The sequence below is a fragment of the Camelina sativa genome, chromosome 2 (genome assembly GCF_030686135.1).
Source record: "Camelina sativa cultivar CO46 ecotype springtype chromosome 2, ASM3068613v1".
Taxonomy (NCBI): Eukaryota; Viridiplantae; Streptophyta; class Magnoliopsida; order Brassicales; family Brassicaceae; genus Camelina; species Camelina sativa.
Genome location: NC_141881.1, coordinates 1,335,931 through 1,360,334, shown reverse-complemented (window position 1 = coordinate 1,360,334; position 24,404 = coordinate 1,335,931). Strand labels below are relative to the sequence as shown.

At 36.3% G+C, this 24,404-nt stretch overlaps 5 protein-coding genes across 5 annotated transcripts; 4 read left to right on the top strand and 1 right to left on the bottom strand.

Annotated features, from left to right (window-relative positions):
• Positions 1-652: 652 nt before the first annotated feature.
• Positions 653-2,851, top strand: LOC104713535 (uncharacterized). The gene is made up of 4 exons (XM_010430684.3): positions 653-1,016; positions 1,427-2,070; positions 2,345-2,489; positions 2,616-2,851. Exons 2-4 carry the CDS (start codon positions 1,551-1,553, stop codon positions 2,671-2,673), a joined length of 723 nt encoding a protein of 240 aa, XP_010428986.2. The 5' UTR covers positions 653-1,016; positions 1,427-1,550; the 3' UTR covers positions 2,674-2,851.
• Positions 2,852-6,735: 3,884 nt separating this feature from the next.
• LOC104713526 (putative glycerol-3-phosphate acyltransferase 3) lies at positions 6,736-9,031 on the top strand. Its single transcript, XM_010430672.2, has 2 exons — positions 6,736-7,472; positions 7,962-9,031. Exons 1-2 carry the CDS (start codon positions 6,792-6,794, stop codon positions 8,841-8,843), a joined length of 1,563 nt encoding a protein of 520 aa, XP_010428974.1. The 5' UTR covers positions 6,736-6,791; the 3' UTR covers positions 8,844-9,031.
• Positions 9,032-9,951: 920 nt separating this feature from the next.
• On the top strand, positions 9,952-11,633 carry LOC104713507 (nifU-like protein 1, chloroplastic). The gene is made up of 3 exons (XM_010430650.3): positions 9,952-10,434; positions 10,946-11,082; positions 11,163-11,633. Exons 1-3 carry the CDS (start codon positions 10,059-10,061, stop codon positions 11,349-11,351), a joined length of 702 nt encoding a protein of 233 aa, XP_010428952.1. The 5' UTR covers positions 9,952-10,058; the 3' UTR covers positions 11,352-11,633.
• On the bottom strand, positions 11,281-12,884 carry LOC104713516 (uncharacterized). Its single transcript, XM_010430661.3, has 5 exons — positions 12,202-12,884; positions 12,018-12,136; positions 11,738-11,926; positions 11,600-11,651; positions 11,281-11,522 (listed from the first exon to the last, which is right to left on the bottom strand). The coding sequence occupies exons 1-5, from the start codon at positions 12,478-12,480 to the stop codon at positions 11,406-11,408; spliced, it is 756 nt and encodes a 251-aa protein (XP_010428963.1). The 5' UTR covers positions 12,481-12,884; the 3' UTR covers positions 11,281-11,405.
• A 1,995-nt stretch (positions 12,885-14,879) lies between these two features.
• Positions 14,880-15,890, top strand: LOC147948072 (uncharacterized). Its single transcript, XM_087491348.1, has 4 exons — positions 14,880-15,172; positions 15,260-15,360; positions 15,511-15,705; positions 15,769-15,890. Exons 1-4 carry the CDS (start codon positions 14,880-14,882, stop codon positions 15,888-15,890), a joined length of 711 nt encoding a protein of 236 aa, XP_087347474.1.
• The last annotated feature ends 8,514 nt before the right edge of the window (positions 15,891-24,404 follow it).

The following is a 24,404-nucleotide window of genomic DNA, read 5'->3' as shown; positions in this document are numbered from 1 at the left end:
ATACTCGTACATGAATATATGTCTCCTTTGAATAATTAAATTTCAAGAACAAAAGGGGATTACAAAAGTTCAGGGAAAAATTTGTGGCAAATTATGTTCTGATTGATGACTAAATTAATATGGTGTGACAAGATTAGTTTCATTGCTTCAATTACGATATAAACCCGTAAAACAATTTTCATAGAAAAAAAATTAACAATAAAAAAAAAGATTGTTTTGGTGTTTGCTGTTTGGATAATAGCTAAAGTGGCTTTTGTAGTAAAATTTGTTTTCCACCACCAATTACACTTTTTATATGTTCTAAGAAAAAGCCATAAATTTAATTAAGAATTTAAAATAAAAACAAAAATTTAGAATGACTTACACTTATTTGAAAGATATATAAAAATCACTTGATTTCTTCTTTTGGGTAAATGAAAAATAAAAAACATAAAACATTATATGACTTCTAGAAGTTAATCATTGATACCAACTAACTAACTAACCAAGGTTAGAAAAATGAAAGAAGCTTATCCATATTTAGTGGTTTATTTACTTTCTAAAAAAACAATTTATTGGTATAATAAGTGTGTATTTGTTTCCTAATTTTTTTTGTTTTTCTTTCTATGTTTTGATTTGCTAATTATAAAATTATTCTATATTGAAAAAGAAAGAAAACAAAATATAAAAAAGAAGACCCCCCTAAAGTCCGTAGATGCTGAACAAAGCTGGCACGTCTTCAGAAGTTTTTCTCAATTTTCAATTTGTTCGGCGACATTACAATCCAAAAGACATTCTTGTGTGTTGTGTTTTGTTGTGTCTTTTTTTTTTTTTTTTTTTCAAAAAACGGATTTAATCGAGATACAAAAGAAAAAAGAAATCAAAAAAATCTGACCCCTTTTATGAACCCTAATTTTGGGTTGGTCACTCTCTCTCTTTCCTTTCCCAAAATTGGATTCAAAGTTGTTCCTTTTTGTCTTCCTCGTATCTCGCAGCATCAAGGGCTTCCGACATTCCCAGCTATTATGCTTGATTCCGTGAGTTTCTTCTGGGTTTGTAATTTTTCTGTTTTCTTCTTTAGCTTCGTTTTAAAGTTGAAATCTTTGATAAAGGTTTCTCTTTTTAGATTCTGGGTTTCACAAATGGGTTCATTTGTCTTCCATTCGTTCTTCGAAACGGAGAAATTTAATAATAAGCTTCAAGTTTCCAAAAAGTTTCAAACTTTTTCTTTCTCGTTTGGTTTGTTCTTAGAAATTAGAGGATTTACTAAATATGATTTAACGGTTTCACTGGTTTGTTTGGTGGATTCCAGCGCTTACGTGATTCTGTGATGTTAGGGTTTTAGCTAAACCATATTAGACATTTGTTGGTATCAGATTTTGTTCATGCTTCTTTGCAGTTTCGTGGATGAATTTGTTATGCTAATCCCATTTGCTTGATATGTTAGGAGGACGAAAGGAGTTAATTAAAAGAGCAAGTCTTTGGAGTTGAGGAAGCCTCTATATAGGATTATTTGAGTTTCAGGGGATAGATAAGGATTTTGATCAGCTTTTGTTTTGTGTTTGTGGGGGATGGATCAAATTGTTTCAGGAGAAGAAGATCTTGATGTAGACATTGAAAACGGTAGATTCAATGAGACACAAGATATCACTACGAATCTTGTTTCAGCAGCACAAGGGGATTCAGAGAACGTTTTGAATCATGATGTTTGGAGTGGGCGTTTGAGTTTTGATGGGTCTGAAAAGAGTGCTGCTGATGATGATGATATGGCAGACCCTTTGATGGGAGATGGAAAGAGGAGAGAACGAAGCAGTCAAAGTTTAGATCTTTCGGATATAAAGTTTGATAATGTTAAGTATAAGAAGACTAGAAAACCTTCAAAGCCGCCGAGGCCTCCGAAAGGCCCGTTGCTGAGTGCTAATGACCAGAAGTTGATGAGGGAAATCACGGAGCTTGCTATGAGGAAACGTGCTCGTATTGAACAGATGAAAACACTGAGAAGATTGAAAGCAGCAAAGTCCTCCTCTCCCTGCAGTAGCATTTTCGCCATGATAGTGACTGTTATATTCTTCGTCTTCTTAATCTTTCAAGGTATACATCATTTGAAGTTTCTTTGATTAAGTTTGTTTCTTTAGCTGAGAACCCAAAATTGTTATATCTGTTTGGTTTCACATAGTTGCTATTGCATTTACATGTTTCTGCCTATAAAAGAACCCACAAACTCTTCATCTTTGTGTAAAGTTGGTTCTTTAGCAATCACATACATATCATCATTTTGTTTTAGCAAGGAGATCTTTGGTCAAATTTGTGCTAAAGCTCTTGTTGTTTCATAAAAACACCCTGAATTTGTCTTTCTCTTTCGCAGGGTTCTTTACTAGCAATGCAAGTTTGAATTCAGATAATTCACCTGCACCAAATAATTCAGCCAATAACCGTATGGTCTCTGTTCAGTTCTACAATGAGTTTGCTCCTCGTGAGAGAATCGATCCTAGCCCAAATACTTCTTTCAGGTGGGATCCCTCAACTTTTTTTCTTTATCACTCTGAACGGATCAGAGACAATTGTTTCTGTACAGATTTAACTAAGAATCCGAGCAATCTCTTCTTCTTACTGATGGTATTGTGTGTAAATCTCAGGTATAAGAGGGTCTCAGGTGCAGACAATGAAGAAAACACAAGAGAAGTTACTAGATGAGTCTCTCTTCAGATTCATGTAATGTAACCCAAAAAAAAACACTAGATATGTGTTTTGTTTGTTTGTAAATTCTTGACATATCTCTATTTTGTTCCTTTGCTCTGTTCTTGTGGTATTTCACATGTTTTGTCTCTGTACTTCTCTTTCCTGTATATATTCTTATGAATGATTCTGCTCATGTTTTCATCCTTAGCTTCTCTGAGGTTAGGTTTGTACTTTGTACAGCGAATGAGTCTTATGACCTAAACAATGAAGCTGATGGTGATTATCTGAAGAAACTGATACAAAAGAGATTATGATGATTAGTGATTTGATAGTGATTATAGTTTTCTTACTTTATAAATGTCTGTTTCATAGAAAGGATATAAAGAAAAGAAAATGATAGTTGATAAATACGTTTCTCGTTAGGGAAAAGAATTCTATGTACACTTTCCTGTTTGAAAATTTTTGTTTTTTCAATTGATGAAAAAGACTAAATATCTCCTGATAAAATTTCTCACAACAATCATTTATAAGTCTTGATAGATACTGAAAAAGACAGCATTACCCAATTACACGCTACAACGTTTTAACGGCTTTCACACATAACAAAACCGACACTATTTATAAATACTTCGCATTCATTTTTTTTCTTTCTTTTGAACAGCTACCAACCACAACAACAACCAAAAATATATATATGAATTGTTTGAATCGGAGAAGGAAAAAAAATCATCACTAAACATAACCTTTTTAGTATCTCTGTTTTTTTTTTGTAAGCAAATAAACATCTCTGATTTTATTCAGTTCATTGCGTTTCTGTTTGTTTTTTTTTCTTTCTTAGAATGTTTATTTAGTTTTGTTTCTATTTTGATTTTTAGAATGTTTGATCGCCATCATGGACCCATGACAAGTTGCAAACCAATAATGGATTGTGAGAAACTTTGTATTGGTATGTTTAATGGAAAAGTCTTTTTTAGTTTGGTTTTGCTAATAAGCTTTATCGGTTTAAACAAATTAAAATCTTATAAACCAAAACAAATTTTGTTTCCGAGTCGGTTCAGTTCAAAATCGATGACAACGGTTGAGTCGCATTGAATACTTTTTGTATACGTATCTCTTTGTTTTGGACCAAGTATACGTTAATACGTATCTCTTAAATTATAAAAAGATAGCACGTCACGTCTGTCCTTTTCAATTCATCTATTATTGTTGTTCTTCTTCTTTTACTTGTTGGCAACAGAAAAAAAAAACGAAAACTTAGTTGTTCTATTTCGGAGGCTTTTGGTACTACTGGATAATTAATGACTATAGACATATGAATTAGAATGCAAGTTGATTATACTACACACCCATGTTGTGTGTTGTAAAGTTTTTCATTTCCCAAAACCTTTTTTTTTAATCTTTTATTATACTATAAGAGAATTTCATATTTTTTTGTGTCAAGGGTACAAACCTTAATTATACATGAAAAAGGGAAATGTACGTACCTTGCATGTTACGTCCACTTTACGCGGATCATGCATTAAAATTAACTCGTCTAAGCTTAATTTAAGCCCTTCATCTTCAACTTCAAGCTTTCTCATGCTTCTAAGAGTCAACTCTTTCTCCAATTCCTTTTATTTTATTTTTCCCATTTATACTACAAGAAAGCATCATTAAAAAGAAAAGAAAAAAATCATCATGAATGACTAAGAAACTTATGATAGAAAATATTTCCTACCATGCATTTTTCGACGAAATTTTGAATTAGTAGAAAATTGGTATATGATTAAGGGTTTGTTTATTTGTTTATTTCTTGAAGTTGAGGGTTTCTTCTTCTTCTAAATGATTTTTCTGTTTGGGGTTTGACGATCAAACAACTTGTATATTGATTCACATGACGGGTTACAAACTGTGTCTGTGTGTTTAGATATATGTGTTTACGACAATGACACTTAAATGTATTTTTTCCTACTAAATTTCTAAGTTTGGATACTACTAAATTCTTAGCGTGTGAACATAAGTTAATTTGATCTCATTAGAAGATAAGATTGTATTTGAATTTTAGTGTGAACAGAAGTCTTGATGTGTGATATCCAATAATCCAAATATGACCAAATCTAGATAATAGCTTGTGTATACATAGATTTGAGCCTAAGCTAACGAAAAATACATGATATTCAAATGCAATGCGGTATTTTCTCTGTCTCTCTCTAAGTTGTCGTTCTAGCTTGTGTTTTGTGAATCGATCTATTAAATCTACAACTCTGTCTAAGTTATCGTTTTTATTACAAGTATGTTCGTCAACTCATGAACAGGACATTCATGAGTCATGGACTCAGCAAAATACCTTTTTAAAATTATATAAGAAACTTTGATTCGAGTCTTTTTCAAGAAAAATAAACTTTGATTCTAGTCTTTCACAAGCCATGCTGAGTAAAGAGGGATGTATTGATCCATATATCTTAAAATCAATGGTTTTTTTTTGTTTCTTCCCTATCTAGCTATACCTCGTTTAATGTTTTAATGATTTCTATGGTAGGAGCGTAAAAATATATTCAAAAGAAAAAAGAAACAGATAGTTTGTAAAATTGCATACTCAAAGATTGCCGAGAGTAACAAGAAGAAGAGAAAGCAAGATACAAAAATATATATCCGTTCCGTTTCAAATTAAATTTGGAAACTTCCATCTCTTTCTTAATAAAGTACAGTGACGTACACCGTAATGTCTTCGAGAGTTGTAGTATTAATGTAGAAATACTTAAACCGACAGTTAAATTTATGTATCTCGAAAAACAAAAGAATGATACGAATATTTTACCATTTGACCAAAGTTAAAAAATTAATAGAATAAACTTTTAAGCTAGAAAGAGATCCTCATCCCACGCCCACGCAAACACCACACAGTTTGTAAACGTGGCCGGCGACTCATTAGCATTCAATGCGTTTTTCAACTGTCTTTATTGATATCATCCCCACATTTTCCTACATTTTCAACTTTTACCCATCAATTCGTATTATGCAATTATTGGGGAAGAGGTTGCGCTCAAAAGACCATCCTATTGTTCTTTATAACCAAGATTGGAAATGTATATGTATATGACTTCATGTTGGTTATCCTTTAACTTGGAATTAGTTGTAGGTTGTGCAATATTAATTGGATCTTAACCTTTATGGACTACATTCATTTCATTTAATTAACGAATTATCTTTGGGCCAACAATTGATTTTCTCAATATCTGTGCTTAATATTTGTAGGACAGTTTTTCTGTTTTCTTGTTTGGTGTCAAGATAATATAATTTGGATGTAAGTGGACCCTTTAATTTCCCTTCTCGAATACAACCGATCAATGAACGATAGTTACGAATACGAAAATTCAATTTTGCTCTAACACAACTACCTACCTATTAATGATTTAAATATCTTCATACTTAAGTCGTATGATTTCTCTATCATTACTCATAGTTACTAACAATTACGTTCTTGTCATATAAACAACAACAAAGAGAAGTTCTTATTGACTTTCTAAGCATTTAATGAAACATTCCGACTTGGAGATATAATAGTAACCAATTCGAAAAAAAAAAAAAAAAAAGAGATAACCATTCCAAGAGAATAATACGCAATATTAAACGGATCTCTCCATCACATATATTTTATTGTTTGGTATATATATAACTGTAAAAGTTGACGTATCCGTTTCGCTCAGTTAAAAAATAATGATAACATTTGAATACAAATAAGTGGAACAAGACTTGTAGTCACGTACTATGTAAGTTATCTCCGATTTATATACACTAGCTAGCTTTGACTAATGTTATTTTATTCAAACCAAAATAATTATACTTATAAATTATAATTAAAAATTAAACAAAAGCTTTGACTCATACTCTTGGTAACAAAAGTTTTGGTCTACTCAGACACGCGTATATACTTTTCAAATATACTATTCACATGTTCACTTGGTAATCTCATTTAATGTATAATCATGCAAGCTGTACGTTAACCATCAATGGCAATTTCTTGTAAATCTGCAACACGTTTATGGGTAATTTTGTCATGGTCTTGCTATATAAACACCCCCTCAATTGCTCTCCAACATGCAGTGCCTAATACCAAACAAAACAAAAAGCTTTGCTTTCTGTAAAAAACAAATATGTCCGCTAAGATTCCAATATTCCAGTCTCTTGTCTTTCTCTTCTACCGGTTCATCCTCCGAAGATACCGGAACCCGAAACCAAAATACCAAAATGGCCCTTCTTCTCTCCTTCAATCCGACCTATCACGCCACACACTGATCTTCAACGTAGAAGGAGCTCTTCTCAAGTCCAACTCCCTCTTCCCTTACTTCATGCTCGTGGCATTCGAGGCCGGAAGTGTAGTAAGGTCATTTATCCTTTTCATTCTCTATCCATTTATAAGCTTGATGAGCCACGAGATGGGTGTCAAAGTGATGGTAATGGTGAGCTTCTTCGGCATCAAAAAAGAAGGTTTTAGAGCGGGGAGAGCGGTTTTGCCTAAACACTTTCTAGAAGATGTTGGGCTCGAGATGTTCGAAGTGTTGAAGAGAGGAGGGAAGAGAATCGGAGTGAGTGATGATCTTCCTCAAGTTATGATCGAAGGGTTCTTGAGAGATTATTTGGAGATTGATGTTGTGGTCGGGAGAGAAATGAAAGTCGTTGGAGGATATTACTTAGGGATCATGGAGGATAAGACCAAACATGATCTTGTCTTTGATGAGTTGGTTCGTAAAGAGAGATTAAGCACCGGTCGTGTTATTGGGATCACATCCTTCAATACCTCTCTTCATCGGTATCTATTCTCTCAGTTTTGCCAGGTCAGTCTCTATATTATTTTTAAAAAATTTGCGTTTACGTTCACGGTTTTAAAACTATATAGTAGTTGATATAAAAGAATATTTTTGATAATACCAAACGAGAATGTTTTAACTACTAAAAATTGAAGCTGCCAAAAATATAGATATTGATATTATTAATATCTAGATCATGATCTATAAATAGTAAAAGCGACAAAGAATTAAATAGGTATGTATATTGCCGATTGGTAGTGACGGTGAGTCACAACCTTGCCAGATTGCGAAAATGAAATAATTTATAACAATATGAAAAAGGCAAACAAATTAAAAGAGAAATAACGAATCGATATCGACGATATAACCTGTGTGCATAGTTATTAGTCATGACAGTGAATATATATCTTGTAGATTTGGATTCCAATACTAGTAACTGAGTTTTGGTTAGGTATTTTCATTCATTGTGTTTCACGTTGAACTTAACTGAATCTCTTGTCTTTTTCTCGATAACAGGAAATTTATTTCGTGAAAAGATCCGACAAGAGAAGCTGGCAAACCCTACCACGAAGCCAATACCCCAAACCATTGATATTCCACGACGGTAGGCTCGCGATCAAACCAACACTAATGAACACACTGGTCTTGTTCATGTGGGGTCCGTTCGCAGCCGTAGCAGCAGCAGCCAGGCTCTTCATCTCTCTTTGCATCCCTTACTCTTTCTCAATCCCGATCCTCTGCTTTTCCGGTTGCAGACTAACCGTCGCTAACGACTACATTTCATCTCAAAAACCGAACTCAAGTCAAGGCAAAGGTCGTCTCTTTGTGTGTAACCATAGGACTTTATTGGACCCTCTCTACGTTGCATTCGCGCTTAAGGAGAAAAACATCAAAACCGTAACGTATAGCTTGAGTAGAGTATCCGAGATTTTGGCACCGATCAAGACCGTTAGACTGAACCGTGATCGGGTGAGCGACGGTCAAGCGATGGAGACATTGTTGACGGAAGGAGATCTCGTGGTTTGTCCTGAAGGAACCACTTGTAGAGAACCTTACATGCTTAGGTTTAGTCCTTTGTTCACCGAGGTTAGTGACGTCATCGTTCCCGTGGCTGTGACGGTACACGTAACCTTCTTCTATGGTACAACGGCAAGTGGCCTTAAGGCCTTCGACCCGCTTTTCTTCCTCATGGATCCTTATCCTAGCTACAACGTCGAGTTTCTCGACCCTGTCTCTAGTGCCACGTGTCAAGATTCTGATGGGAAGTCGAAGTTTGAGGTGGCCAATCATGTTCAGAGTGAGATTGGGAAGGCGTTGGATTACGAGTGCACCAAACTCACTAGAAAGGACAAGTATTTGATCTTGGCCGGTAATAATGGAGTAGTTAAGAAAAACTAAATTTGTTTTAGGATTTGAGTGAGTGAGTTTCGGTGTAAAAAGTAAACCAAATCGATTATTTAATTTGTTTATATTAATAATGTCTACGTACATGCAGCTACATATCTTGTTCTTTTCGTTTTGTTTTTTTTTGGTAATGTAAACAAATCTTTATGTTTTATATCATATCCAAAATCTTTGTCAGACAATTTTGCCTTTGCCGTTCTAGTGCATATATAATTAAGAGAAACAATAATGTCCTAAAAAAATACTATTACAAATGATTCAGAAATCATCTTACACACTATTATTTCGGACAAGTTGAAAGCTGTTATTAAATTTTGTTATGTTTTGGTTGGCACATGCATCATAAATGTTTTAACGGTCGTCTAGGCCAAATAATGTAACCAAAGTTATTGTAAATCATGTATATGGCCTTTCACATATAATGGCTGGTTGGTTTATAAATGTACCTAGCAATAGTTTCATATTTATTATTCTTTGTCATGATGAAAGTTTATTTAAGCTAATCTAATCTAATTACCTTATATTATTAATACGGAATATTCGTACTGGATCAAATAGTTTCTCTATACATCAAAACGTAAAGTTATTCGCTTTACATTTACTATAGGTTCTAGCTAGGCAGTCTAAAAACCATGTGAGCATGTGAAGTGAACAAGAGAAACCAAAAAATAAAAACTTAAGTCAATCGAAACTTGTATTATAAAAACCTAACTTATATAGCCTTTTTAAAGTCAATTACACTCTTTATAGCTACGCGGTCTAATAATTATCCTCAGAGGAGAAGAAACAAATTTTGTACAGCAGAAATCATTTGTGTTAGTCCCCATATGGAAGAATCTGATAAGATATGTCTGTGTGGGTGGGTGGTGTGGTGGCAGTCACTGTGGCATTTTTATAGCAACTGTGTTGGAAATTGGGAAATCTTCTTATGCGATTGGTCCAAACGTATAGACACAAAGTCAAACTAACACTAATAGACAGTCGACACGTGTCTTCCCTCGTTTAAATGGACTGGGTCGTAATTTATGTCGATCGGCCCATTTCTTGGGTCCACCGTATTCATTTTCAGATATGGTCCTTTAATTAAAGATCTCCTTAAACTAAAGGACCATTTCGAAATTTATCGATTCTTCTCCGTTCCGTCGTGTTACTGATTTTTTTTTTTTGGTTGTTGTTAAAGTTTAGAGAGATCAAAATATCTGAAGGACGATGGCTTCTCTGGCGACTTCAATAAAAAGCGGAAGCTTCAAAATTCTGGTTTCATCATCTTCGTCGAGAATTGGGTTTCCTGTAATCTCCGATCAAAACTCGAGAGTCGTCTTCTTTGCTAATAACAGGCACAGATCGATCTCTAGAACGGCGTTTTTGCGGCGATTTGCGATAAGTGGTTCGAGCCAAGGAGAAAAGATATCGCCTTTAGCATCTGGTGTATCTTCGCCAGGTTTGTATTCAGCTCAGACTTTTGAATTGACGCCTCAGAACGTTGATTTGGTGCTCGAGGATGTTAGGCCGTTCTTGATCTCCGATGGTGGTAACGTCGACGTTGTCTCCGTTGAAGATGGTGTTGTTTCTCTCAAACTCCAAGGTTTGTTTTTTTGTTTATGATTTTTGGATTTCAATTACAAAAAGTTCAAATTTTGGAGTTAGGTTTGTGCTGAAGATTGAAACTTTTTTCGAGTTTGAGTTGTTGGAATCTGTCACTATAGTACTCTGGAGTTGAGCTTGGATTAGTGAATTACAAATTTGGTAGGATTAGTGAATCTTTTGTAGAGAAAGGTAATAATCAGCAAAGAAGGACTCAGTTATGTAGCGTCTACTTTCATATTACAGATGTGTCTGTTTCCAACATGACTGAGCCATAGCCTTTTTTGGATTCTTGGTTTGATATAGTAGCACTCAAAATTACCAGCTGTCATGTGAATGTAGTGACAGTATTGATAATCAATTATGACAAAAGTTGGTATCCTTTTTACATTTGTACATGTTTGTTTCGTAGTTTAGGTTGAAATTTCTAGTTTTTCTTTGTCCTTGTAGTGTTCAATCACATGTTATGTAATTGAGCTACTGTTGATTGTGGAATTGTGTCGTATGTTTAGGAGCATGTACGAGTTGTCCAAGTTCTTCAACAACCATGACAATGGGAATAGAGAGAGTACTCAAGGAAAAGTTTGGGGATGCTTTGAAAGATATCCGCCAAGTTTTTGATGAAGAAGTAAAGCAGATAACCGTTGAGGTGAGTGAGGCTCCTTTTAAGAACTTAGCCAACGTTGATATCTTCTTCTGTGTCTGCCTTTGACTGGTTTTGTGTTGCAGGCAGTGAATGCTCATCTTGATATACTGAGGCCAGCGATCAAGAACTATGGCGGAAGTGTTGAAGTTTTATCAGTTGAAGGCGAGGACTGCGTTGTAAAATATGTTGGACCGGAGTCGATTGGAATGGGAATACGAGCAGCGATTAAAGAAAAGTTCAAGGACATAACTAATGTAACCTTTACAAGCTAGAAAGCATGAAGAATGCCACTATATATATATGTAAAGACACCACTGCTCTTTGTTTTAGCTAATGTCCACATCAGTAGTTTTCGTCTCCAGAACTGTTCTGAGCCATCTTGCCAGGTTGATCAAGAAAGGTGTGTAGACAAAGTAGCAAGTTGTTGTCCAAGTAACCAATCCCTTCACCAGAAAACAAAACAAAACAGAGTATTCATGTATGTTTTTCTTTAAAGATGTCTGTATAAACACTTTTTTACCTGGCCAAAGATCTCTATGTTTGCTTCTGGATAATACCACAGATGGAAGTATCTGTTTTTATGCAGGTTATGTCAATCTGTTAGACTTAATTCTGTTAAAAAAACAGAGTGATGGTTTGAATCGCGCGGTTTACTTACTGCATGATGGGGATTTCGGCTAAGGGACATGCGATACCAAGGAGAGTGGCAATGGTGAAGCCAATCCAAGTTCTATCCAAAGAGAACCAAAGAAATTCTGCTAGGGCAAATAGAATGTAAGCTTCTATGTTGTCTGAAACTCCAGCTTTATACATCTCAGCACTTAACTCTAAGAACAGCACCAGTGCTCTGTTTCATTCACCAAAACCATATAGAATTTCACTTCCACTGTCCTCATATACACAACTACGATACAACAACAAGAGTACTACATACTTACAAGAGGGAAATTACGGTTTTGTCTAGATTGCCACGTGGAGGTTTTGTAGAGGTTGTCTCATCCAGTAGGAGTTGTAGTAAGCCTACTGTGCAGTAAAATAAGCCAAGCAAGAACGGTACCTGAAAAAAACATTACATGATCGAAAACATTCAAGAATTTTCAAGTTGTGGGGTTTTGACCTTACCCAGATGTTTGTATGAAGAGGACCGATTTGGAAAGCTCCGTTTTGGTAAACCACGAGATCGACACGTGAATGGAGACCATCGAGAAGAGGACCCAAGACGAAGCCTGACCCAAAAAGCGAGAGACTTACTGGGACGATCCAAGATTTTCCGGTATCGGTTCTGCTCTGTCTCCTCTGGCTGAAGCAGAGGATTTTTCGAACCGGTGACCGGTTTAGCCCGTTGCGTTTTAGTGGTCTGATGAGAGTAGTTGAAGGAGAAGATATCGCTAAGACAGACATCTTCCAATCTCATCCATACAAAAAAAACAAATTGAAGGACTTGTTTGAAGAAAGGGTATAAAAATCAAACGGAATTGAACTGACTCTAACCGAAATGAAATTACTCAAACCGAAACATAACCAAAACTAAACCGAAATTATAGTAAATTTGATAACTTCATAGTAAAAAACTAAAAAGAATCATACAAGTTACACAACATACTGCTAAAAAAGAATAATCTCATGATCAGTATCAGTAATAGCAGTTTTTTTGTCTTCGATAAAATGTTGAATCAGTTCTATGTGAGCCTTCTCCATGCGGAGAACTGATTGAGCTTTAACAAAATAAACCAAACTCCAAAGAAATTTGGGGTCACCGTTGATGTGCTTTTTGCAAAACAAATATTGTTATTGGAGTTTGGTTTATTTTGTTAAAGCTCAATTTTCCAAATAACAAGATCGTGTACACAAGGGTATAACAAAATATCTCTCCCTTGTGACCTAACTCCAATAATTAGTTTATTTTGTTATACCTTCTTTCTCTGTACAGGAGCCATTCTTGATATAGCTTGTCTCAGAGCCAAATTCCAATAACAAGATCGTGTACACAAGGGTCTTTGGTCTTTGACAAGATTTAGGTGTTTAATCTTTATAATCGGTTGGATTGGACCAAGCTATCTGCATGACTCTCTTAATTAAGCCAAAGCTCAATTTTCAAATGTTTGTGCGGTTATTTTGTTTTCAACTCGATTGGATTGTCAAAAAAAAATATGCATCTGTAAAGTGTTAAACATTGCTCTATTAAGTTTTTGTCTTCATTGCCACTGCAAAGAAACAAAACGACAGCGTTTCAGATGAAAGTTAACAACATTCACAGCAAAACGTACGACGCAAGTCCCATCAAAGGCAGTAAAAAAAAAAAAAAAACAGATATACACTATTATATAATTATATAATTTTTGTAACGGGTAACTGTAACGGTAACTTTTTAAATTTCCATTGTTTTATATTTGTTTGAGTTGTTTTTGTTGTAAAACACTTAGTGGACTCCATCGATCGGTCCGTGTACTGTCCGTGTTATGTGGCTCGCCCACAAAGGCTCATCGGTCTATTGTCTTAGTTTATTGTCGGTTTAATACAAACACTATATATATGTAACTTCATTCGATTGTTTATGAATAAGAACAAGAGATTTCATTCCCTAAACTCTCTAATTTACAACACGTTATCAGCACGATAGTTTTTATATCCAGCTGAGAAAAACCCTTACCCTAAAACCCTAAAAGCCGCCGCCTCCTTCCTTGTTCGAAATCCCTATCGGCGATCGGTGTTGCTCGAGTTCGTGGTTGGTTCCTGATCGGGGTTAGTTCTGTTCGGGTTCTGTTCGAGACTTACTCGGTTCCAGCCTGTGTTCGTGATCAAGTTTCATCCGAGACTAGTTTGAGGTTCGCGATTCTTAGACGTGAGCGGTACAAGGAGCAGTCCGAGATCCGTTCGTGATCGAGAGAGAGGAACGACCGAGGTCTTTAGCTCCCGGTTCATATCCAGTCAGACTCCTAATTGGTGAAGGTAAATAAGATCTAAAACTCTCTTAAAACCTATGAATCGAACCTATGACATAAACTTAATGGAACCCTAAAACTACAAAGTATACAATCAACAAACTAGATTATGCTAAAACCCTATGATTTTAAAACTTAAAATCGGATGTCTTGTTGCTTAGGGTTGCATAGATTGATTGTTAATTGAACCTCTTGATTATAATTAAAATTCGGTTTTGTTGATTGCTATTGCTTGACTGTTTCATATGTTGCATAGATTCGAACCTTGCATAGACAATAAACTAGAACCTTGCATAGATAATAAACATAGATTTTCTGTAAAACTTTCGGCCATATGAAACATAAAACTCGAGCATAAGCTTGTTCTAGGATTGTCAAGATTATTAGGATAACTTCCAATTCAACATAATTATCCTAAAATTTAAGAAACATTAGCTTTATTGTTCTAGGATTGAATCCGATTAATATTAAAACTTTTGTTAAAATTCTATAAATTAAAAGCATGAAATCGGAATTAAAATATGGTTAGGATAAACTCCTAATTAATTATAGTAATTATCTAAGAGCCTAGAACAAAATTTACTAAAATCCTAGATTGAAAAGGAAAACTTAAGAAAAGGAAATTCTATCTAGAGAAAAGGAAATTGTTGCATGCTAGCTTCTATTTTGTTTTGTTGTCTTGCATGAATAAATTTAAACCACAAAATTTGTAAGAGGCAAGGCATGTTTCGGTCTTAAATACCGCATGGCCTAAGGCATGTTTCGATCTCAAATACCGCATGACATATTGATTGATTGCATGGTTCGATCTCAAATATCGCATGCTAATGGTCGGTTGTATATTTCTGTTTTATGCAGATGGCAAGCCTTAAGAGCCTAGAGTATGGTATTTTGAATGCTTCTGTTAGCAACTACTTGCAATGGGCAATGGACACTAAGATCCTCCTGAAGTCAAAGGACTTGCACGAATGCATCGAAGAGGATAATGACTGTTCTGACAAGCAAAAGTATAAGAACATCCAGCACATACACCATCACCTTGCTGAGAGTCTCAAGAATCAGTACCTCACAATAGAGGATCCTCTTGGCCTTTGGATAGCGCTTAAACGCAGATACGGACACAAAAAGACTGTGCTCCTACATAAGGCCGAGTTCGATTGGAAAAACCTAAGGATCCAAGATTACAAATCCATGGATGAGTAAAACTCTGAGCTTTTTAGGATTGTCTCACTCCTTAGGTTGTGTGGTACTGAAGTAACAGAGAAGGAACTGCTAGAGAAGACATTGTCTACCTTTAGCCCTCATAACATACTCCTTCAGCAACAATACCAGCAAAAAGGTTTTGCTGACTATGGGGAACTTAATGAATGCTTGCTGCTAGCTGAGCAGAACAATGAGCTGTTGCTGATGAATAGTGCTATGAGACCTCCTGGTACAGCCCCATTACCAGAAGCACACAAGGTTAATTTGGGAAAGAAAAATGCTGTAGAGCCTAAAGAGCTTAAGGAGCCTAAGGAGACCAACTATGTCCACAGAGAAAGACACTACGGTCGTGGCCGTGGTGGTCGAGGAGGCCAAGCTAGCCGGTTTGATGTTTACGGCCGTGGAGGCTGTGGCCGTGGTGGTAGGGGCCGTGGGTCCTTTAAGCCACAAACCAAGGCTAAATCGGTTTGTCACCGATGTGGTATGTCTAACCACTAGGCAAAGAACTGCAGAACACCCAAACATCTCATTGATGCATATCAAGAGGTCTTGAAGAAGAATCCAGAAGCCAACTATGTGCATCTCGATGATGAAGGAGACTTCGATCATGAGAACGATGATTCACTAGCCTATGAGACTTCCGATTGCCTTAAGAATGATGATTGAATTTCGTTTTTATTTTTGGTTTAATTTCTATGCTTTTTATGCTTTAATTTCGGTTATGTATTGGATAATTGCTTTAGTTTAAATTCAAGGATTTTATTTTATAATTAATTGCCTTATTAAATCAAAACACAAAAATGTTGTTTTATATAGAAATGGCTGAGGATATGAGTGAACTAATGGTGGACAGTGGATCCAGCCACACTATATTGAAGGATAAAAGATATTTCATAAACCTCATAATGAAAAATGTCAATGTTAGTACAATTGCGGGTATAGCAAATTTGATAGAAGGCTACAGCCAGGCTCACATATTATTGCCTAATGGCACACATATTGAATTAAGTATGCCTTGTACTCACCCAGATCTAAGAGAAGCTTATTGAGATTTAAAGATATAAGATTGAATGGTTATCATACTGAAACCAAGGGTGAAGGAAATAAAAAATTCCTATACATTACAGAAATTGTAAAAGGACATAAGAAGGTCCTAAAGACTATTCCTGCACTAGCCACTGGTTTATACCATTCTAAGATTAACATGATAGAAGCTAACTTGGCAAAGCACAAAATGTTCAATGAACAGTTCACTCTATGGCATGACCGGCTAGGCCACCCGGGTTCAAACATAATGCGTAAATTGATTAAGAGTTCGAATGGGCACAATCTTAAAGAGAGAAAAGTTATCCCTGAACATCTCACTTGTGTAGCATGTGCACAAGGGAAACTTATCATAAGACCATCACCAGTAAAAGTCACTAAAGAGACTTTAAACTTTCTGGAAAGGATACAAGGTGATATATGTGGACCAACACCCACCTTGTGGGACATTTAGATATTTTATGGTTATGATCGATGCATCAACCAGATGGTCACACGTTTGCTTGTTATCCACAAGGAACCTAGCATTTGCTAGGATGTTGGCTCAAATTATATGGCTAAGAGCACACTTTCCAGATTTTCCACTTAAGACTATACGTCTAGAAAATGCTGGTGAATTTACATCCCAAACATTTAATGATTACTGTATGTCCATGGGGGTGAGTGTGGAACATCATGTGGCACATGTCCATACACAAAACGGATTAGCTGAATCCTTCATTAAACAAATACAATTGATAGCTCGGCCATTGCTAATGAGGTTGAAGCTTCCTGTGTCGGCTTGGGGACACGCAGTCTTACATGCAGCAGAACTTATACGCATCAGGCCATCTAGTGAACACAAATATTCACCATCCCAACTATTATCGGGTCAAGAGCCAGACATATCCCATCTCAAAACATTTGGTTATGCCGTTTATGTACATATTGCTCCACCACAGAGAACTAAGATGGGACCTCAAAGGAGGATGGGAATATATGTTAGATATGAGTCTCCCACATTATAAAGTATCTTGAGCCATTGATAGGAGATTTATTTAAGGCTAGATACGCGGACTGTCAATTCGTTGAGTCTGAATTCCCTATGTTAGGTGGTGAGACTAGCAAGCTGGTCAAGGAATTAACATGGAATCAAACATCCTTAAATTGGCAAGATCCTCGAACTCTAGCATGTGATGCAGAGGTTCAAAAGATTATTCATTTACAAAAGCTAGCTAATCAATTGCCAGATTCCTTTGCTGGTCCAAAGAGAGTAACAAAATTGTACATACCAGCTTGCAATGCACCAGTACGAATTGATGTTTAGAAGGAACACAATAATCAAGTTGCTACAGAGTCTAAGGCCCGTTTGAAATGAGGTAGACCATTAGGTTCCAAAGATAAGAACCCTCGGAAATCTAAGAAAGGTGCAAATCAAACCGAGGTTAGGGAAAATGCAGAAAATACAGACATAGCCGCGTAAAAGCCTAAGGAACCGAGTGAGGTTTGGGACGCTGAACCTCAAGGTCCTGAAGGTATTGATAATAATGAGATCTCAATAAACTATATCATGTTTGGAATTCAATGGAACCGAAAAGATGTCGACATTGATGATATATTTGCATACAAGGTAGCACTTGAGATAAATGAGGATCATGAACCACATCTATATTAGAGTGCACTAAAGATTGGCTAAAATGGAAAGAAGCTATTGATGTGGAGTTAAACTCTTTGAAGAAGAGAAGTGTGTTTGGTCCGATCATAAGGGCAACACCTGAAATTAAACCAGTTGGACATAAGTGGGTCTTTGTAAGGAAGAGAAATGAGAATAATGAAATTGTGAGATATAAAGCACGGCTTGTAGCACAAGGATTCTCTCAAAGACCAGGAATAGACTATGAGGAGACATACTCCCCTGTGATGGATGCAACAACATTTAGGTACTTAATAAGTCTGGCTGTAAGAGAAAAACTGGATTTGCGGTTAATGGATGTTGTAACTGCATACTTATATGGTCCACTGGATAATGAAATTTATATGAGATTACCAGAGGGTATTGAGCTCAAAGATAAGAGTGGTTCTCGAGAACAGTATTGCATAAGGCTAGACAAATCGTTTTATGGACTGAAACAGAGTGGTCGAATGTGGTATAACCGATTAAGTGATTATTTAGCTAGAGAAGGCTCTAAGAATGACCCAATCAGTCCATGTATATTCATAAAGAAGTTTGCAAACAAAGGATTTGTGATAATAGCAGTTTATGTGGATGATTTAAACATCCTTGGAACCTCTGGAGAAATTGCCCAAACAGTAGAATATCTCAAGAAAGAAATTGAAATGAAAGACCTAGGCAAGACAAAATTCTGTTTGGGATTGCAGCTTGAGTACAGAAACAATGGGATCCTTGTGCATCAAAAGGCATATACAGAAAAGGTACCCAAGAGGTTTAATATGGACCAAGCTCACTCATTGACTAGCCCAATGGTTGTGAGAAGTATTGAAGTGAATAAAGATCTATTTGCTCCTAAGAAGGACAATGAAGAAGTTCTTGGTCCAGAAGTGCCTTACCTTAGTGCTATAGGAGCGTTAATGTTCTTGGCTAGCCACACTAGACCAGACATATGTTTTGCTGTGAACCTCCTAGCAAGATATAGTTCTTGTCCGACCATAAGACACTGGAACGGTATTAAACATGTTCTGCGTTACCTACAAGAAACGACAGACTTTGGTTTATTTTATACTAACTATAACAAAGAAGGTTTAGTTGGTTTTGCTGATGCAGGTTATCTATCCAATCCACACAATGGTAAGTCACAAACAGGTTATGTGTTTACACAAGGTGGTACTGCGATCTCATGGCGTTCTATGAAGCAAACTCTTGTGGCCACATCATCAAATCATGCGGAGATCCTAGCAATCCATGAAGCCAGCCATGAGTGTGTTTGGTTGAGGTCCATGACTCAACATATTCGGACTGATAGTGGCATGATCGATGATAAAGAAGCAACGGTCATATACGAAGATAATACGGCCTGCATCGCACAACTCAAGGAAGGTTACATCAATGGAGATCGGACGAAGCACATTCTACCAAAGTTCTTCTTCACACATGAACTACAAAAGGCCGGAGAAGTTCAAGTTGTTCAAGTTCAATCCTGCGACAACTCAGCCGATCTCTTCACCAAATCGGTACCGACTACAACATTCAAGAAGCTCTCACACCAGATTGGAATGCGGAGGCTTAAGGACTTAGAGTGATGCTTGGAACAAGGGGAGCAATGCGTGATGTACTCTTTTTCCTTCACCATGGTTTTGTCTCATTGGGTTTTTCTGGTAAGGTTTTAATGAGGCAGCACCCCCAAGCGTATTGCATTGATCCCTTAGCATCGGCACGGACATATCGTCCAAGGAGGAGTGTTGTAAAACACTTAGTGGACTCCATCGACCGGCCCGTGTACTGTCCGTGTTATGTGGCTCAGCCACAAAGGCCCATCGGTCCATTGTCTTAGTCTATTGTCGGTTTAATACAAACACTATATATATGTAACCTCATTCAATTGTTTATGAATAAGAACAAGAGATTTCATTCCCTAAACTCTCTAGTTTACAACAGTTTTTTATTTTTTGATAACATTAACATTGAAGATGTAACTTTCCTTTTTTATTCAAAAACCCAAAAAAACCTAACCGTACCAACGCCGTCGCCGATCTCTGTCCTTCTTGAGAAAGCTCTGCCTTGCTCTGCTAATAATATCTTTTTGCCAATCTCTTACATCCCCGTCAAGCTCGATCAATGACCATCCGTACCAACGCCATTGTTACTATAGCTCGTGTTTGATCACACGATCAAAGATCTCGCCGCCACCGTGATAAGAGCATGGCCAGCCTAACCCAACCACAAGAACCTGACATAACCGAAGAACAGCTTGTACTAGAGGAAGCATTGACTGTTCTGGCGGGTCCTCTAACAAGATCAAGATCCAAAATGTTCAATCAAGCAATCAATGGACTACTTAGGGAACTGGACAAGAAGCAACAAGACATGGCTCAAACCACATTTATGATGATCACAACTCAAAGTGTTCGGTAAAGAGATAAATGTTATTTATTCACTCTTTTTCCTTTGTCAAGTTTTGTCCCATTGGGTTTTCTTGACTATGTTTTTAATGAGGCCAAAATAACACTTTCAAGCTTCCCTTTATCAGCCCATTTCGTGATCCAAGGCCCATTACTTTGCCTTGACCCATTTTCTATCTCTTTTGTTCAAACTTTGCATTTATTGCTTTTGTGATTTCCAAGACTCTTTGCATGAGCTTGCATGAATGTGGACTTGTGCATGCTCTTGCATGTTTTTCTTCTCTCCCCTCTTCTCCTTTGTCCTCTCCTTCTATATAAACTCTTTGTAGTTCTCATCTGCAAATCATCAAACATTTTAATCAAAAACTTTCTTTTTACTTGTTTGATCTGAGAAGTGTGTAATATCTTCTCAACTTGTTTACTTCTGAGTGTGTCATATCTAAATTGTATTCAAGCCAGCAGTCTAAGAGATTTTCATCTCTCTTGGAAGTATGATTCATTCCCTCTTCAATCCGCTGCATCCACTTTCACCTTCAACCCCGTTCATCTATCAATTCTGTTGCATCGCCGAAGTTCCATCTTTTGTTTATCATCTTTCCGTCCTTTTGAACTTCAAATCCAGAAAAGTGTGTCTTGGGCATAAATTCACAGACGAGGATGAGGATCTATGCCCAAGACACACTTTGCTAGTTTTGAAGCTGGAAAGGACGAAATGATGATGAACAAAGGGTGGAACTTTGGCGATGCAGCAGAATTGATAGATGAACAGGGATGAAAGTGAAGGTGGACGCAGCGGATTGGAAGGGAGAATGAATTGTACTTCCAAGAGAGATGAAAATCTCTTAGACTACTGGCTTGAATACAACTTAGATATGACACACAAGAAGTAAACAAGTTGAGAAAATATTACACACTTCTCGGATCAAACAATTAAAAAGAAAGTTTTTGATTAAAATGTTTGATGGTTTGCAAAAGAAAACTACAAGGAGATTATATAGGAGAGACGGACGAAGGAGAAGAGGATAGAGAAGAAAAACATGCAAGAGCATGCACCAGTCCACACTCATGCAAAAAGTCTTGGAAATTACAAAAGCAATAAATGCAAAGTTTGAACAAAAGAAACAGAAAATGGGTCAAGGCATTGTGATGGACCTTGGACCACAAATTGGGTTGATAAAGAGGGGGCTTGAAAGTGTTACTTATGCCTCATTAAAAACATTGTCAAGAAAAACCATTGGAACAACACTTGACAAGGGAAAAAGAGTGGGTAAGCAAAACTTATCCCTTTACCGAACACCTTGAGTTGTGATCATCATAAAAGTGGTTTGAACCATGTTTTCTTGTTTCTTCTCCAGCTCTCTAAGTAATCCATTGATTTTTTTTTGAACCTCTTGGATCTTGATCTTATTAGAGGACCCGCTGGAATGATCAATGCTTCTCCACTACAAGATGTTCTTCGGCTACAAGCTGCTCCTCAGGTTTCTGTGGTTGGGTTTGTCTGGCCATGATCTCACCATCAATGATGAGATCATAGACAGCCCAATCCAACCACATGAACCACACGAACCAGATGAGCAACTTATAGCCGAGGAGCAGCTTGTATTGGAGGAAGCATTAATCATTCTGGCGGGTCCTCTAACAAGATCAAGATCCAAGAGATTAAATCAAGCAATAAATAGACTACTTATGGAGCTGGACAAGAAGCAAGAAGATATGGCTCAAACCACCTTTATGATTATCACAACTCAAGGTGTTCGGTAAAGGGATAAGTGTTGCTTATGCAATTTTTTTACCTTGTCAAATTTTGTCCCAACAGATTTTTTTAACAATGTTTTTAACGAGTCCTAAGTAACACTTTCAAGCCTTCCTTTATCAGCCCATTTCGTTGTCCAAGGTCTATTACTTTGCCTTAGCCCATTTTCTATCTCTTTTGTTTAAACTTTACATCTATTGCTTTTGTATTTTCTAAGACACATTGCATGAGTTTGGACTTGTGCATGCTCTTGCATGTTATTCCTCTCTCCCCTCTTCTCCTTCGTCCTCCCCTTATATATAAACTCTTTGTAGTTCTCATTTGCAACTAATCAAACATTTTAATCAAGATTTTCTTTTTACTTGTTTGATTTGAGAAGTGTGTAATATATTCTCAATTTGTTTACTTCTGAGTGTGTCATATCTAAGTTGTATATAAGCCAGTAGTCTAAGAGACTTTCACCTCTCTTGGAAGTACAATTTGTTCCCCTTTTCAATCCGCTGCGTCCACCTTCACTTTCATCGCTGTTCATCTATTAATTTTGGTGCATCGTCGAAGTTCCATCTTTGGTTTATCATCATTCGGTACTTTCCAACTTCAAAATTAGAAAAGTGTGTCTTGGGCATAGATCCTCGTCCAGCTCCCTATCACACCATCTTGTTACGTCTCTCTCTCTCTTTTTCTTGTGTTTCCGCCATCGTTCTGACTTCGTCTCTCTGCTTTTTTGTTTTGCGTTTCAGGATAGATCTTTGGGCAAATCATGGAGTATATAGTCATCATCATCATCATCAACTTCTTGAGAAATTACGTCACCGGTACGATTCTGTCGCTGGTACGTGGGAACATACATGATCGATGTCATTCCTTAAGCTATCACAACACATGCTGCAGGTAGATCCGCTGCCTTCTCTCGGTGGTGTTTGGTTTTAGGTTTTGTTGACTCAATTGATTCGGTTAATCTTCGGATCCGATTTTGATTGCTTCTATCATTCATTTGGTTTGATTTGAAGCAATTGATGATGATGCATGTGTCTTTGCCGAAGTTTGATGGGTCGATGGAGTTTCTTTGGTTTGCAGGCTTAAGTTGTAGATTTTCTTTCTTGGAGATTTGAGAGATCTTTACTGAAGACGAAGATGATGAAGCTCGGCTTTGGAGTTATTTTCTCAGCAAAATTGGAATCCGCTGTAAGTTTCTGCGTGTAGATCGAGATTCCAGTGTAACTTTCCGGCGATTTTGACCGGAATCGAAGTTTTCTGACGATACTTCCGTCTGCCGGTGACCGGCGACTCCTTTCTTTGACTTCCCATGTGTCAACCATCATGTCTCTCTCTTGCCACGTGGTCTGTGTTCCATCTAATCTCTTCAGTCTCAAGGAAGCAATTACGATTGGGCTTGTAGGCTTTTCTTTTAGTAGTTGGGTTGTTTTGCACTTTGGTTTTTTTGGTTGTAATATTGGTCTGTTTATAGGCTTAATCAATAAAGACACTCTAGTGACAAAAAAAAAGAAGTAATTAAAAAGACTTTAAAATTAATAAAAGAAATGATTTCAAAACTGGTATTGGTTTAGGATTTAGAAAGAATTTTAATGACTTTAAAAGTTAGGTAAAATATGTTGTTATTCAATCAAGACTTTTAGAAACTCTTTAAAAATTTGGTGTTATTGGTTGTGGATTTGTAAAAAGTTATCTAAAATCTTGATAAATCTAGTGTTATTGGATTAAGAGTTTTATAAAGTCATTAAAAGTTTTATGTTATTCAAGTAAAACAAAAGAATCTTGAATTGTTAAGGAATTCAAATTTTATGTTATTGGTTTAGGATTTTATATCATTTCCTTCATAACAAAAGTCATGAAAACTTTTTCATCAAATAGAAAGATTTTACAAGATTAGAAAAAACAAATCATCAGGATTTTAAAAAACTTCCTAAACAATCTCTTAGAATCCTTCATTTTTAACTTTCAATTTTCTATGATTCTAACAATCAGCAAAAACATAAAGTCATTAAAATTGTTTCTAAATCCTAAACCAATACCTCCCCCTTACGTGTTAAACTAAAAATACTATGGGTCCATAAATTTGGTGTATAAGTTTAACATATATATACATATTTTAAATTTAACACTTAAGGTTTTTCAACTAATTTTTAATAATTCGTTTTTAAACTTTTTCTTAAATTAATAAAAAATATTTACAAAACTTAAGTTTTAAATTTTAAATACGTTGAAAATAAACCGGACTTAGCTTCTTGTCCCATCCTACGAGTCTGTAAGCTTGGTGTATAAGTTCAACATGTATATAATTATTTAATTTAACACTTAAGGGTTTT